At 34.6% G+C, this 18,300-nt stretch overlaps 1 protein-coding gene across 2 annotated transcripts in view; it reads left to right on the top strand.

Moving 5' to 3' along the window:
* Nucleotides 1-18,300, top strand: part of LOC127505043 (teashirt homolog 2) — a 126,504-nt gene that overhangs the window by 47,269 nt on the left and 60,935 nt on the right. The window contains exon 1 of one of the 2 annotated variants that reach the window (XM_051880294.1): nt 15,291-15,868. The exons of the other annotated variant lie outside the window; for it this stretch is intronic. Within the exon in view, the coding sequence (XP_051736254.1) occupies nt 15,829-15,868 (40 nt within the window). The 5' untranslated portion in view covers nt 15,291-15,828. Of the gene's footprint in view, nt 1-15,290; nt 15,869-18,300 lie in introns of those variants that run through there. 2 annotated transcript variants of the gene reach the window in all.

The raw sequence follows: 18,300 nt of genomic DNA, 5'->3' as shown, positions 1-18,300 counted from the left end.
ATTATGAATAATCACCTTAGGATATAGATTATTTTCTTTACATGACATTTTGTAATGCGTCAATTTAGCAAACAAATCAATTTTATGGTCACATAATGAATGGAATATTAAGGTTGATCTGTACAAATATGTTTACCTTTTCTAAAAAAAGTGTCACACACACACACACACACACATATATATATATATATATATATATATATATACTGTATGTTTCTAGAAACAATAATATATATATATATATATATATATATATATATATATATATAAAACTGATGTTATTATTATTATTACTTTTATTCTGTTTCTAGAAACAGTAAACATTTGTTGTATAGTTCAAATAGATAAAATGTTTGCCACTAGAATCAATACAATATTTGAGTTCTAACAGGTTTTTTTCATAGTACAGTAAACTTTTGATCTCAATAGATCATGAAAAATTTGATTCCTCATTTGACACCATCTACAAATTCATAAATTCAGTGAAACCCTAACAATAAAGCATTATGAATCGCAGGGCTTTAACAAAAAGCAATGGTAGCTGAAATAGGTTGCTTTGCCGGTCTTTCTGTTAGAGTATCTCTATTAAGTAGTTTTAGCAATTGAGCAATCATCTTAGTATATACATTGTAATTTCTTTGTAGATTAAACTCTTTTCCACCTCATATATGACTAAGACCTGCTGTTGCGCATGAATCAATGAATCACATGTATAAGATATATGACGGTCAGAAATATTTTGTGTGCAGTAAATGTTCACCATTTCAGAGAAAAGAAAAATTGGACTAACATGGCACATATCAAAAAAAAAATAATATTTGGTTATTTATTGTTAGTGATTGGTTGTTGTTTTTTCATTTACTAATGGCGGGAAGTATTATAGTTAAACTGTGCGGTCTAAAAGAAGACCCACATTGATTACATAAACCATAACAGTTCATCTAAACATATGTGATAGACATAAGTGTGTGTTGTGTGTGGAGAGGTGCATGTTGTGAAGGAAACTGTGTTTAAAAAAACTGTAACACCTGTATTGCTTATACTGGTTGTTAAGCATTGGAATAAGATTTTGTGCAATATGCATAACCAAATGCTGGAATAATGAGCCATCTGCATGTGTGGTCCCCTCCTCGGAGATGCCAAGAACAGCACCATCTGTGATACAGCTACCAGCTGTTTTCTTTCTTATTACATGTTTATTAAAAGCCAGAGTTGTCCTCCTAAAAAAGGAGGGAAAAGAGACTCTGAATATGGGTGGCAATCTACTCCATCACCTTTAAAAGGAAATGGCTTTCAGACTTTTCCCAACTGCTGTTGAAGGATCGGACGTGTGTCATCAGAACATAAACAATGGATTTTGCAATTAATATGCTGGGGGAAACAAATTGTGGTTTATGCTATTATAAGATTAAATGTCGGTAAAACAGATAAAAATCAGATTGAGCAAGAGTGTTGTGACACATAACCACAAAAGTGGCTTTGTTAATTTCTCAGATAAAAACCTGTTTGGAAAACTTATGAAATGGGATTCTTTGATGCTTAAAGGGGACCTATTATGCAAAATTCACTTTTATATTGTTTTTGAACATAATTATGTGTCCGCAATGTGTGAACACAACCACCCTATTGTGGTAAAAATCCATCCACTCCGTTTATTTTCCCCATAAATCTGAAACAGTGTCTCAAAATGAGCCATTCAGGAATGTGCTCCAATGTGATGTCACATTGGAACAGGCCCCGCCCACAACTGGTGATGGAATCTGCCCTATTAGCTTAGCTCCTCCCCTTGAGTGAGCTGTACACAGTCCGTCATGTTTATCTCCTCGCCAGAGCATTTAACAGCAGCAATCTATGTATTATTATTAAAGCTACTAAAGTTATTCAGTCAAGAGCAGTGAGTGATTTCCTGTTTTTGTTTTATTTGATTCATATTAACATCATATACAGCAGCAGGTACTGTATATTACGCTGCTTTCACTTTAGTACACAGATCAAATTTACACATGCGATTTCTTTCCCTGCTGACATAACTGATAAAAACATTGACAGCCAATCAGAATCCATCCTGCTTTAAAGAGCGCGGTCATTTAAAGTGGCAGACGACATAAACTGCAGCATACGCTTAGAATAAACAGAGCGATAACGTCCGCTGGTGTGGACGCTAATATAGTTATCGTTATGGTTATCTTAATAGTTATTGTTCTTGGTGTGAATGGGCCTTTGACCTATGACACAAACACGTTTACTGAGAATCACTATTGTGGACGTTAGCTTGTATTACACCATAAATTACAGCATCTTACAGTCAACATAAAATGATGTTTCTCTTCAGCATTGTGACATATTTCTGAGGATATTCAATGAGAAAAATATTTATTGGATCATGAAAAGTGTCTTTTTGGCAGTTGAAGAGTAAGAGAGATTAAATTTATGTCATTCGAAAGGGAAAGACTTTTCAGAGGCCAAGGCAAGTTACATTTCGATGAACACAAAGACAAACATTTGTTTTCTTTAGAATAATGTGCACTGATGAATCGTTCAAAACAACTAGACAAATGGATTAATAAAATAAAATAATTACTTTATTAATAAAATAAAGTTGTTTAGACTTCCCAACTATTTTTGAGTTCAAGGTTAATTTGCACGGCCGAGAGCTGTATGATGTGACATATTTCAGTAATCAAAGTGAAACAGACAGTTTTCATGATCATTTGATAGAGATATTGTATATTATATATAAATGTATTTATTTTAATCAGTTTTTTCTTCCTTTTGGAATGGGTGAATATTGTTGAATGTTTCACTTAATGAAAATAAATGGGTTTCAAATCCTTTTTTTTCTCCATTATTTCAGTAGTCAAGTTGGAATGTACAGAGCCCCTCAAGGGACATGGTGATGAAAAAAAATAAAAATGAAATGTGAGGAAAAATTATATCTCAATGCTTTTGCGTTCCCTCACAAATGTTTTGCGTTCCCTCAAGAAACTTTGCGTTTGCTCACAAAATGTTTGCGTTCCACCGAGAACCTTTGTGTTCGCTAAAAGCATTGAAATATATTTTTTACTCCCATCTCATATTTTTTCCATCACCGTGCACCTTAAAGGGATAGTTCACCTAAAAATAAAAAAAAATATCCCATGATTTACTCACACTCAAGCCATCTTAGGTGTATATGACTATCTTCTTTCAGACGAACACAATCGGAGATATATTTAAAAATATCCTGGCTCTTCCAAGCTTTATAATGGCAGTGAATGGGGCGATTTTGAAGCCAAAAAAATGCATCCATCCATCATAAAAGTAATCCATACGGCTCCAGGGGCTTTAATAAAGGCCTTCCGAAGCGAAGTGATGGGTTTTTGTAAGAAAATATCCATATTTAAGACTGTATTAATTATAATAACTAGCTTTCAGCGGACGACCATACGCCTCTATTTGCGGCGGAAGAGTGACCTCTGACCCGACACATTAAGTGATGACGAACGCGGAAGCGCAGAGGATAGAGCAAAACAAAACACCAGTCATGAATTAGAAGTCTAAAATGATAGTTTTTGAAGAGAAATGTCAGAGGATTTCGATATAAGAGAAGAGGAGCTTGAGTTTATTGAACAACCCTATTTGTTTGAACCACGAGAGGCCCTAAGCTTACAATAATCCTACATCGCGTCAGGGGTTACTCTTGTGGCGCAAGTCGAATTGCGCAGTATGCGTACGGTCGTCTGCTGGAAGCTAAATTTAAATATGGATATTTTTCTTACAAAACCGCATTGCTTTGCTTCAACAGGCCTTTATTAACCCCCTGGAGCCATACGGATTATTTTTTATAACGGATGGATGAATTTTTTTTGGTTAAAAAATCTGGCCCTCCCTTCACTACCATTATAAAGCTTGGAAGAGCCATGATATTTTTAAGTATATCTCTGATTGTGTTCATCTGAAAGAAGATCATAATTGGGTTGCAAATGCTGTACTCCTGATTCACTTGTACATGTTGTGTATATATAGGTATGTTTTTGGAGTTTTGCTAAAATATAAGTAAAGACAGATTTTTCCAATGTGCCTCTGTTAGGTTGTTCTCATCAGTTTTCACGTTTCCCCCAACAAGAGTATCTTTAAAACGTTTTGCTTCCAGCCAAAGCGTAAAACTGTAATCGGCATGCAATCGACTGAACACAAACCGTCCCTCTTTGCGCAGCAAGTGTTCTGAATGCTTCCTGTCAGATCAGAACCCCTCTGATCCGGTTTGGCAGAACTGCAGACCACCCTCTGCAGCTGTCAACAGATTTCAAAAGCTCTGAGCTCGGACTCTGAAGTGGCAGTGACACATTCCAGCTTTTGATGGACACAGAGGAGCAGTTCTGGAAACATCCATCAGCATTCACATCCGCACACGTAAGCTGACAGGTCAGGTCTGGACAGACAGTGACAAACCTGGGTTGGACGCGCTGTCGCCGTGGTCCACGGCTGTGCCGAGGAGGAAGTGACAGGTCGGGCTTGGGCCTTACCTTTCTGCATGGGTCGAAACTCAGATGTGTGTGTGCGTGTGTGTCCTCGTTCGAATAAATACGCAAACAAGCATCTATCATTCTTAGATGATGGGCAGTCAGATGTGGCAGAGAGATCTTGGTGGCCCGTCGTGACAGGAGCAGGACCCTGGTCTGAATGTCGTCTGTTTTCAATCACACGCTCAGTATTTGACACTTGACACTTGGTTTTGCTAGGCCCAGATCATATTCGATTTGTCAAAACATTGCAAGGCAATGTCTTTATGAGAAGTCCATCCTGTTTTGTTGCTGAACTAACATTATTTTGTTGTTTAAGTACTGGAACGTTTCAGTGATACCTTCTATTTGGTAACACTTTATTTCAATGGTCTCCTTTAGACATTCTGTTGACTATAAGTAATGTTGCACCTACATGTCAACTAACTCTCATTGAGTATTAGTAGACTGTCTGCTTAATATCTGCTAATCTGATAGTCCCCCAACAGACAGTTAAGTTTTTTCCGTAAGTTGAATAGGGAAGGCGTAGGATGTAGTGTAAGCTTTTTGAACTGCGAGAGTGTTACACTTTCTTCATAAGGAGAATACGGAAGGCGGTCTGGCGGAAGCTAGATATTTTATTTCATAACTTGTTAAATATGGATATTTTTCTTACACAAATGTATCGCTTCGCTTCAGAAGGCTTTTATTAACCCCCGGAGCCGTGTGGAGTACATTTATGATGGATGTATGTGGATGGAACTACTTTCTTCAGCTCATATTCGTTGGTAACGCTCACTACCATTATAAAGCTCAGATGCGTCAGGATATTTATTAATATATCTCTGATTGTGTTCATCAGAAAGAAGAAAGTCATATACACCTAGGATGGCTTGAGGGTGAGTAAAGCTTTGGGTGATTTTCATTTGAAAGTGAACTAATCCTTTAAAGGGAAAGTTTGTCCAAAAATTAAGCGTTTCGTTTAAATGACATTCAATGAAACATTGTGGCAGGTTTGATATTAATAATACCAAAAAAGCATTGGTTCTCATGTGTTGTAACGGTAAAAAAATAATGTAAAATACAAATTTAAATATGTGAAAGTGTGAATGAGATTTGAGTGTTTTGATTTGTTTTTAATGACCCTACAGTTTCGATTAAATCATGAAATAATGAGGAAAATATTTGTAAATATTTTAAATATGAAGGAAAAACACTAAACTTAGTTAAGGAATTTAATTTATTTAAGGTATTTACAATTATTTGGCAAAAAAGAGGCAAAATACAGCGACAGGTTTCGTTTTACTGTGCAAAAAAAAAAAACCCAGAAAAACAAAAAGCTCACAGGAAAAAGCATACACTGATTACAACATAATCAGTTATTAATATTTTGCTGGTTCTCTCTTGTTTTTGCATGTGTTCATAATTTCTTTGTATGACAGTCTGGCCAAAAATTATGTCTGCGCAATTTGGCATTTTTCATTGTGTGACTATCACAAATAAAATAATTGAATCCAAGCATAACTACGCAATATGATTACAAAAACATTAACACATTTATAATAATTTTAATAAAGGGTGAAGATGTCAATTTTCCTAGGCTGGACATCACTTTTGTCCACTACTATATATGAATTTTGTTTCAGAATAAGAAGCAATTGATATACTGTTGAAAATGAAGACAATGGACACTTCATGGTTGTCAAACTTTGTGGAATATGTTTATAGTTCAAATGATTAACTATACCTGTGGTTATTTTGTGAACTTAAAGGGATAGTTCACCCAAAAATGAAAATTCTGTCATCATTTACTCACCCTCAAGTTCTTCCTAACCTGTATGAATTTCTTTCTCCCGCTGAACACAAAAGAAGATATTTTGAAGAATATATGTAACTAAACAGATATTGTTTGGTAACCGACATTCTTCAAAATATCTTCTTTTCTGTTCAGCAGAAGAAAGAAATTCATACAGGTTAGGAAGAACTTGAGGATAAGTAAATGATGACAGAATTTTCATTTTAGGGTGAACTATCCCTTTAAGTGAAACTAACATGAGACATCCACAAAAAATGACCAAAAGTGACTCAGAAAAGTGAAGAGAAGCTCTAGCATGATTCCTTTTGTATAGAATACATGGACATTCAGTGTCATTTAAGTGTCCAAATACTTTTTGAGGTCACTGTCTCTTGAGCAATATGACTTGTGGGAAATAAGAAGGATAATATGGAAAATATTCTTCCTTCAAACAGATTACTCAAAGATCACTCAGTCTTCCTCAAATGTGCTTCAGATGTGTGTCACTCCACACTATATCACATTTTCCAGTTCTGTTTGAATAATGCCTAGTGCATGTCAGCTGCATAGACCGAGACCATGCTGTATGTGTGTGTGTGTGTGTGTGAAAATGTGTGACATGGGCATTTATCTTCCAAGCAGGGCTAATACCTTAATGCCGACTACAGACTGAACACAGCGGAGCTTGTGTTGGTGAACAGGCCCGTCCGCACGGCGCTCAGTATGTGTGCTTGTACGAACACCGTCGCGTGTGTCAGTCCTCCCGTGGAGCCACGTTGCTTAAGCACCATACTTTGAAATCAAGCATGAATAATTAAGTCATTTCACAAGGCTGCTTTAACGATACATTACATGAGAGGAAATAGGTCAAGTGCTAGTGGTGGAAACACCGCCAGCATGGATCCTTATTGAGGTAAAAAAATGCCTCATGTTGGGTCACAGTAACTACTTTGACACTACCCCCCACCAGCAGGAAGTTAAATTATTATTATTAGCGTTATTATTTCTTATAAGCTAAACGATGATAAATTATGCTATTGCCAAGCACAAATCTTGTTTATCCTTTAGCTACCCTTTTTATAGTGACTGCATTTCAATGCACAATCATGCTCAGATTATAGTTAATAATCCAAAAGTGGTAATTTCTTCAGGTAAAGGTCATTATTCTGAATATAAACACCTTTCTGGTGGCATATTCAGTATGTGCATGTTTACGACATTAAAACTGACCAAAAAAACCTAAAATCTAATTTAAACATGGTTTTCTTTAGAATAAGCATTCTTAATTCATAATCAATAATACTGATAATGATCTAAAAGCAATTTAATTTAATAATTTAATTGTGCATTCATGATTATGCAAAATCGAAATGTTGGTGTATCTGTCGAGATTTGCTTAAAAGAATTTGTATTGCACCAGTATGAATGTGTGAAATGGAGAGTGACTATCTATCTGGGACTTTTGCAGTTATTTACTCAAAAATACAATAAAAATTGTGAAATATTTGAATGTATTTTAAAATGTAATTTATTCCTGTGATCAAAGCTGAATATTCAGCATCATTACTCCAGTCTTCAGTGTCACATGATCCTTCAGAAAGTTCAAAAGAACAGCATTTACTATTTAATTTATTGTAATTTAATGCAAATAAATAAAATAAAATAATAAAAATTAAATTAATATAAAATAAAATAAAAAATAAATAAAATTAAATAAATAATTAAATAAATAAATAATGTAAAATAAATAAATTAATAAAATAAAATAAAAAATTATAAAAAATAAATTAAAATTAAATAAAAATAATAAAATAAAATACATACAAATTAAATTCAATTAAAATATAAAATAAAATAAAAAATAAATAAAATAAATAATAAAATTAAATTATAAAAATTAAATTAAAATAAAATAAAAAAATAAAAATAAAAATTAAATTAATATAAAATATAAAATAAAATAAAAAATAAATAAATACAATAAAATAAAACAAATAATTAAATAAATAATGTAAAATAAATAAAATAAATAAAATAAAAAATTAAATAAAAAATTATAAATAAAACAAATAAAAATTTATTTAATTAAATTAAAATATATAGTAGTCAACATTTGAAGTGGATCAAAAAAGGTCATCAAAGTATGAAAAAAATAAATGAATAAACAAACAAAATAAAATAAAATAATAAAATAAAATACCGACCCTAAACTTTTGAACAGTGGTTTATGAGATTGAACAACTATTCTTTTAAACAGCTTATGACAAAGGTCCATCATGCATGTTTACATTGTTAGCCATAAGGTGTACGATTGTGCACGTAAACGTACTTAATGTCTTCAGCTGAAGTTTGTTTTGCTTAACTGAACACGTAGTTTGGTCAACGTAATGTAGATTCCTGCTTTACCCCCCACGATTCTCTTTATCTGTTTTTCTCTTCATCTCGAGGCAGGAAAATCTTTGATTGTAGCCTCTGGTACTGGAAACACACGATTGTTCACCCTCAGCTAATTCAACATCCTGTGAAAACACACATCTTTACACACACAAACAATATGTTTGCATATGCTCAGGAAAAGGTTTTGTTCTCCGTTTGCGGTATTTTTACCTGTCCTACATTTCATGAAATATTTGCTCCATTGTCCTTCCTCGATAAGGGACTTCATGAAAGCAAATTCCTCAAGATTAAAACCATTTACGGGAACTGAAATATAGAAAGTGGCGCAATACATTATGGCAGCTGGATGTTAATTATTGTGCAGAAATATTGATCTCTTACTTGAGATTCTTGATGAAAATATCAGGCAAAATATTCTCGTCTTGAAAGACTCGTCTTGAAAGGTTTAAACCAGCACGGCAGCCTATTTAATTTTACTTGTGGTTCTTTTCCTCGTCTTTTAATTGGGTTATATGCATTAGATTTTCAAATTAAGCATCTGCTGTTAACAGTATGCATATGTTGTTGTTCTACTTTGAAAATTACAGCTCTCAAGACTTCAATCACCGCCTGTCCGTATCACATGAAATTTCAGCTTTGAATCAGAAGCAGGTTTGGAATCCCCAGGCCTTGACTCTTTCATCATGGGGAGTGCATTTTAATTAGCTCGCCTCGGCTCAGCGCAGAACTGACGATTTGCACCAGAGCTGCGGAACAAAACATTGAAAACCCCTACCATGCAAATTAACACTGTGTCGCATTCATTGGCAACAGTTGCAAATATTTTGCTATGTCAGTCAGCTTCAAACCCAAACTTACAAGGGCTTTTTTTAGACTGCACAATTAAGTGTACAGCATGTTATGAAAGCTTGTGTACAGATACAACCATAACCATCTACAGTCACCGCTTCGACAACATCTCATGTTTGTTCTATCTATCTATCTATCTATCTATCTATCTATCTATCTATCTGTCTGTCTGTCATTCTATCTATCTATCTATCTATCTATCTATCTATCTATCTATCTATCATCTGTCTATCTATCTATCTATCTATCTATCTATCTGTCTGTCTGTCTGTCTGTCATTCTATCTATCTATCTATCTATCTATCTATCATCTGTCTGTCTGTCTATCTATCTATCTATCTGTCTGTCTGTCTCTCATTCTATCTATCTATCTATCTATCTATCATCTGTCTGTCTGTCTGTCTATCTATCTATGTATCTATCTAGTATCTATCTATCTATCATCTATCTGTCTGTCTGTCTGTCTGTCTGTCTGTCATTCTATCTATCTATCATCTGTCTGTCTGTCTATCTATCTATCTATCTATCTATCTATCTGTCTGTCTGTCTGTCTGTCTGTCATTCTATCTATCTATCTATCATCTGTCTATCTATCTATCTATCTATCTATCTATCATCTGTCTGTCTATCTATCTATCTATCTATCATCTGTCTGTCTGTCTATCTATCTATCTATCTGTCTGTCTGTCTGTCTGTCTGTCTGTCATTCTATCTATCTATCATCTGTCTGTCTATCTATCTATCTATCTATCTATCTATCTATCATCTGTCTGTCTGTCTGTCTATCTATCTATCTGTCTGTCTGTCTGTCTGTCTGTCATTCTATCTATCTATCATCTGTCTGTCTGTCTGTCTATCTATCTATCTGTCTGTCTGTCTGTCTGTCTGTCATTCTATCTATCTATCATCTGTCTGTCTGTCTGTCTATCTATCTATGTATCTATCTAGTATCTATCTATCTATCATCTATCTGTCTGTCTGTCTGTCTGTCTGTCATTCTATCTATCTATCATCTGTCTGTCTGTCTATCTATCTATCTATCTAGTATCTATCTATCTATCATCTATCTGTCTGTCTGTCTGTCTGTCTGTCATTCTATCTATCTATCATCTGTCTGTCTGTCTATCTATCTATCTATCTATCTATCTATCTGTCTGTCTGTCTGTCATTCTATCTATCTATCTATCTATCTATCTATCATCTGTCTGTCTGTCTATCTATCTATCTATCTATCTATCTATCTATCATCTGTCTGTCTATCTATCTATCTATCTATCTATCTATCTATCTATCATCTGTCTGTCTATCTATCTATCTATCTGTCTGTCTGTCTGTCTGTCATTCTATCTATCTATCATCTGTCTATCTGTCTGTCGTTCTATCTATCTTTCTATCTATCTATCATCTGTCTGTCTGTCTATCTGTCATTCTATCTATCTATCTATCTATCTATCTATCTATCTGTCTGTCTGTCTGTCTGTCTGTGTCTGTCTGTCGTTCATTCATTCATTCATTTGTTCATTCTATCTATTATTCTATTGTTCTATCATTCTATCGTTCTATCTATCATTCTGTTGTTCATTCTATCATTCTATCGTTCTATCTATCATTCTGTCGTTCATTCTATCATTCTATCGTTCTATCATTCTGTCGTTCATTCTATCTATCATTCTGTCGTTCTATCATTCATTCTATCATTCTATCGTTCTGTCTATCATTTGTTTGTTCATTCGGCGTTCTATCATTCTATCGTTCGTTCATTCTGTTGTTTGATCTATCATTTTATTCTATCTATCTATCATTCATTTGTTCTATCTATCATTCAATCTATGTTCTATCTATCGTTCGTTCATTCTATCATTCATTCGAACTATCATTCTATCGTTTATTCGTTCTGTCGTTCGATCTATCATTTTATCATTCAATCTATCATTCAATCTATGTTCTATCTATCATTCTATCGTTCGTTCGATTGTTCGTTTGTTCAAACTATCATTCTAGCATTCATTCAATCGTTCATTCAATCTGTCGTTCATTCGTTCTGTCGTTCATTCGTTCTGTCGTTCATTCGTTCTATCGTTCATTCGTTCTATCGTTCATTCGTTCATTCGTTCTATCGTTCGTTTGATCTCATTCAATCTATCGTTCAATCATTCTATCTATTCTATCATTCAATTTATCATTCTGTCATTCTGTCTGTCTATCATCGTTCTATCATTCTTTCTATTGTTTGTTCAATCTATCGTTCTATCTATCTATCTATCTATCTATCTATCGTTCAATCTATCTACCTATCTATCATTTGTTCATTCATTCTATCATTATATCTATTGTTCTATCATTCGTTCTATCGTCATCCTATTGTTTGTTCTATCATTCTATCTATCTATCTATCTATCTATCTATCTATCTATCTATCTGTCTGTCTGTCTGTCTGCCTGTCTGCCTGTCTGTCTGTCTGCCTGTCTGTCTGTCTGTCTGCCTGTCTATCATCTATCTATCTATCTATCTATCTATCTATCTTGACAAATTTCTTTTCTAGAAAGAAAATACAGCTTTAGGAAGATCTTTGAATTTCACTTCATTTTAATTCTACTATTTTACATTCAAATTCACTCAACCAGTCTAAACACACCTGTGGACTGTACCTTAACGTAATATTTTGCATTGACATTGCATATGACAAAATACCCCTATGTTACAGCTTATAAAATGTGTGCACACAATCACTTAGTGAAAGACACATAAAGCTGGTCAAGATGAGATGTTCGGTGCATGTTGTAGGCAAGGTGCCAGCAGTACAATACATGCAGGTAGAGATATAGTGCCCTCTGTATGTATGTGTGTGTGTGTGTGTGTGTGTGTGTTAACGTTTATACACAGAGGGTGTTAAAAGCTGTCAGACAGGTATGGTCAAAGTGGAAGCTCAACACTGATTGATCGGCGGAGTTCATGTCAAGTTCACGGGAGGTCTCTGCCATCATCGCACGGTGACTGGCATCCGCACATCAGCGCGAGGAGAGGGAGAAAGGCGGGCTAGAAAACAGAAGGATCGAGTAACGTCACCACATAACAGATTAACAAAGGCAGCATCATCTCTCTGTATGACAGCGGGATCATTTATCACACAGCAATGGTGGGAGGGGGCGTGTGCGCTGAGGTCATCTGTAGTCTGTGAGTAATGGCCACTCATTTGTTTATCGGTGACCTCAATAATCAGAGATGGTGAGAGGTCGGGACACAAATGGTGAGACACTGGAGAGCTTCAGAAAGGCAAACCATTCTGCTTCACCTTGTAGGACTACAGTTACGCTGTAATGAAGCTGTGCCGAACAATGTACGGTGCCGCTCATTGTGTGCCGCTCATTGTTGCTGTTACTATGACATCATAAAGGGTTTTTTTTTTCAGCTGAAAGATTTTAATGTTTCTATGGTTTCAGTTTAAATCAAACGCTTGTGAATTTCGGTAAATCTGGCCTCTTTTTGACATTGAGATGACTGATGCGATGGGATGAGATCACTCTGCTATTGTGTTCATCAGTTCTGATAAAATATGACTTCATAGGCCTTTTCAAAACCACACATTTCTGAAAACATGGTCACCCATTACAGTGTTCATGATACCGTGTATTGCATAAGCATGTGCTGAGTAATATAATGAACATGTTTTTAATGTATAATTGCTTATACACTTTATAAGCAGAATAATTAGCAATATGTGTAACATGGACAATGTAAAATCAGTTTACAAACTATTTTTTATTTTATTGTATTTTTTATTTTTTAATCATTTACTTATTTTTTAGCTGGAAATTATCTGGAAATTATATTCAAAAATTGCATTGCGGTGTTTAGGTTATTCATATGTGACCTTGGACCACAAAACCAGTCATAAGTCACACGGGTATATTTGTAGCAATAGCCAACAATAGATTTTTTTGGTCAAAATTATCGATTTTTCTTTTATGTCAAAAATCATTAGGATATTAAGTAAAGATCATGCTCCATGAGGATATTTTGTAAATTTCCTACCGTAAGTATATATATATATATAAAAAATTTTTTTTGAGTGGATATGCATTGCTAAGGACTTCATTTGGACAACTTTAAAGGTGATTTTTTTCAATATTTTGATTTTTTTGCAGCCTCAGATTCCAGATTTTCAAATACAGTAGTTGTATCTCGGCCAAAAATTGTTCTATCATAACAAACCATACATCAATGGAAAGCTTATTTATTTAATTTCAAAACATTGACATTAATTTTGAAGTTATATTAAGTGTTAACAATGAGATTATGTGGTTTTTATAATTAATTAACACTGCTTTTGTCATTTTTTTTTACCAAAGAAGTCATTCAGTTTAACCAAAATTTTGGTTTTACCGAATGACACTTTTGGTTATAGTGAATGACGATATTTTCAAACAGTGCTAACAGGCTGATATCTAGCTAGCTAGCAAAAGGACAATCAAACATTTTATATTTAGTACAAGTTTTTAAAATATTACAACATTTTCCATGTTTTATAGCGGTTGTACCGAATGACCTGATGTTTCAGGACATGCATATGAGCAAGTGAAAACATGAATTGTTTAAATAGTTAAGAGAGAGTTAGTAACTTTGCTTCACAACCATGTGGTCCTTTGCAGGCGTTTGAATGATGTCACATCCTGTCACATGATATTGAACGCATGACTTGATCCAAAATGGTACCTTTATATTGGTTACTCCGAATGACATCAATGAAATTTATTTTTCCTGACATTCTTTCTCATAACAGAAACGACTTCTATACATAATTTTTTTAACATTTTGCACTTTGTTGATATATGATGTTATAAAATCATTCCAGAATAAAAAAAATATATATACATTTATTACATTTTAAGATATTTGAATCACTAATGAAATGGCTGTATTGGCCTTTGGACGGTTAAACCAAATGACCTTTTGACACTTCAAAATCTTTAAAATACCTTTATATGTAGCAAAATATAATCAAAATCTTTTGGATTCAATAAAAGAGATCTAGTTGTACTACCTTACATACTTTAGATGTCATATCTCTGTTTTCTATTATTATTAAGGCCTTTGGACAAAAAAATGACGCGTCACGTCATTGATCCATATAACATGCCATAATTTAATTAATTACAATAGCAGTGACAATAATTATGCCTCATTTCTAGCAGCTACTGAACATAATTACATTTTGCATATATGTTGTTCATTAATTATCAGAACGTATACCCTACACTATAACGTAAACATTTCTTTGTTTTCACACAATGCCTTTATTGTCTATTTAACGCTTAAATTCCTCTTAATGTCTTTATAAACATCTCTGGAAACTGTATATACTGTACACAACAGTCATACCTATAACATGTCATCGCTAAAGCAGACTAATTGATTACAACAACAATAATGTTTAATTTCTAGCAGCTACTAAAATAATATTCACTAAGTATTTTTTGTTTCCCTTTATTCTCACATGACTTCTTTCCAGGTATAGCATTTACATTTTTGTCTCTGTCTTTTTTAAGCATACACTTCCACATATATACATGTTAATGTAAGTAATTACCACAGCAATGGCAATTATATCTAATTTCTGGCAGCTACTAAAAATAATTACATATTGCATGCATGTTATTCATTATTACTGTGCACTGTGTCATTACTCTGAAGCATTCATTATTTCACGCGCTCAGTTCTCAGCATCTCTGTAAACTCGAGCCTAAAGCGGCAGAGAGACAGTATGAGGCTGGTCTTGTGGGCTGTCTCATGTTTTCTCCGGCCTCTGTCTCTTTAATAAACTCGTGGTTATCTAGTGTAACAAATGTCTCGCTGCCATCATCAAGTCCAGAGGAGGAGGAGGAGGAGGAGGAGTTTTTAATGTTCAGTTTGTTCTATGGATCGATGTTTGCTGCTGGCATCGCCGTGTGTGTGTGATATACACTATTTTTTCTGCCCTTTTCCTACTACGTTTCATACGAGACCGGGAGTCTAAGCGATTGACAGCGTTCGTCCTTTTGGCTTTGGAAACAAAAAAAGAAAAGAAGAAGAAGAGACGGAAAGAAAAGCAAAGCAAAACAATCCGCCATAGATCTGTCTATCTAGGAAGGAGAGGTATATTAAAATAGAGACACCTGATTTCTGGACAGCGTTTCTGAAAAACTGGATTGTACGGAACTGAAGTGCATTAGAGAGTCGCTATTGCGTGTGTATGGACTATATCAGAGCGCTTATACTGAATTCACCTGGGCTCAATTTCACTGTACGTGAACTAAAAGAGAGTTGAACATGCCAAGGAGGAAACAGCAAGCACCCAAAAGGGCTGCGGGTAAGATTCAACTTGACACCTATCATTTCACATTTATCCCGACATGAATATTGCTATTCATCCGCGTTTTAGGCTCACGAGCGTACGAATTTGTATCTGAATGAACCTCTTTTTATCTTGTGAAACAGTATGATGAAAGTCATACCGCTGTCTTGGAAAGAGGATGTGTAATATCAGAGAATGATGCTTTGATACGCTGCAAAAGGATACGCTTCGGTTCCCGACAAAATCCGGAGAAAGTTTTTAAACTTTCAAGTACAACGAACTATTTCACGTTTAAATAAACGTAAACACGCTTGTTTTGAATGTAAACAGCGTTCGTTTTGCATCACCAAATGAACGGTATGCTTGAAAATCGTAACGTTTTAGCATTATAAACGGACCGAGTAGTGAACCTTGTGTAACCCCTGTAACGTCTGTTATACGTTATACGTAAAAATCATGGTCTTAATCAATAGATATATATATTTTTTTGTCTCGTTTGCGAATAAAAATATGTAAATATTCTAAAAAAAAACAATATAAGTTCACTTTATATTTTCAGGTTTTCTCTTACAATAGGTATATGCCGTTTCGCTTTTAAATATATTGAATTAGAGTTTAGGCAAGGCTCACTTCTTGGCCTATTTATAATGTTAATTTACTGTTTTTGTCAATGGTTGCTGTTCATATAATGAAGTAAAATGAACCTTATTTTCATTTTAAACTAGTGTGATTATATTTATTTACACGTTAAATAGTTGTTTTGGACGTCAAAGTTTAAAAGTTCAAACTTTTGCTAGATTTTGTTGGGAATCGAAGCGTGACGCGTTTCTGTAAATACACTGAGAGGAAATGCGGAGTGATTTTGGATAGATGTGCTGCTTTGGATCCGAATATCGGTTGAACTTCCTATGAACCCATAATATCTCATAGACAAACGGACACACACTCACACAAACGGAGTGCAGACACTCACACACACGCGGACGCGCGCTCCAGAGCGCGAAACACACAAGACTAAAGCCGTTTAAATTACATCGTTTATTTACGTTTCAGTAACATGATGCTTTTTACTTGTTAACTGTATACAAATGTTGTCAGTACCTATTGTTTCATAGACTGCCTTAAAACCTAGTGAACTAGAGAGCATTTTTGAGGGCATCATTTTGAATAATGTTCATAATACTGCCAGTGATGCTGTCTAGGCAAGAATAATCAAAAAGCATCTTTAGTTGAGCTAAAACAATGAATGTTCTTTCATTTTGCTTCCTTATAGCAGTGTTGACAAGACACTTTCTCTCATAGGCTGTGTGTCAAATCCTTGTGAGCTCCCTACCTAGGTAGCATGTGCGTGCATCGTTTTGAGTAATGTTCATAACGCGCCTATGGTGTCCAAAATAAATGCTTTATATATATATATATATATATATATATATATATATATATATATATATATAGCGCTTTATACAATACATATTGTTTCAAAGCATCTTCACAGCAATAAACAGGAAAATAATGACCAATGATTCAAAGGTAGGCAACTCACTAGGTATTGAAACACAGCCACAATCTTCTCATGCAACTGGCTGTATACCAGAAGGCTTTTCACTTGAAACATTTTCTTTTTTCTTTCCCCCCGGGGCTTTCACTTGTCATATGATTGATCTCATGTCACGTTGGATTTATTGATAGATTAATTTCTAATAGATTCATTTATCACCGGTTCTTTGTTAGCCTTCCCATGACCTCAGGTGGTGCCTTATCGGATTATTAAATGACTTTACAACATAAGTTTGATGATTTTTTCCTTAAACATTTAAGGGAACTTTTTTTATTGTTTTACCCATAACATTTTAGGTTTTGAATGCTTTTTTGGGGTTGTCATCCAACATTTAACTACTAATTTGCATTTCAGTAGTTTATTAATAATTAAATATTTATTTAAATGTAATCAAATTTTTCAGATTTTTTATTTTCACCAAAATATACATACGCCACAGGTTAAAGCATGAATGTGTCATTTGATTTTCTTTTTCTCGACAAAGCTCATTACTTGCAGCATTTCCGATTGTATAAATGAAGTAGCCTACACTACAATCGCAACGTCGTAAGGAGCCAAACTTTGCTTTCGAAAGTGCGTACCGCAGGTTATTGTTTTTGCGTACATTGACGCCAGATGCTCTGGACTCTTTATGAGGTGGAAGGATGATCAGTCTTTATAATAACAGTAGACAAACCCCACAGATGGTCATCACACTCTGCCAGCAATGGCGGATCTTAAAACCTCCTGAAGACGCTAAGTCCCTTCTTCCTCGTTTCTACTTTGTCTGTCACTTTCCCTCGCGCACACACATTCGTCGCTCCCCCTAAAAGCCCCTTCCCTCTAACAAAGGCGGCGCAATTATTGGGTGAACTTTTGCGAAGATTCCTAAGCGATCCCTTTACACGCT

The sequence above is a fragment of the Ctenopharyngodon idella genome, chromosome 22 (assembly GCF_019924925.1).
Source record: "Ctenopharyngodon idella isolate HZGC_01 chromosome 22, HZGC01, whole genome shotgun sequence".
Lineage (NCBI taxonomy): Eukaryota > Metazoa > Chordata > Actinopteri > Cypriniformes > Xenocyprididae > Ctenopharyngodon > Ctenopharyngodon idella.
The sequence above is the reverse complement of the archived record's forward strand: the minus strand, read 5'-3'. Positions and strand labels throughout refer to the sequence as shown.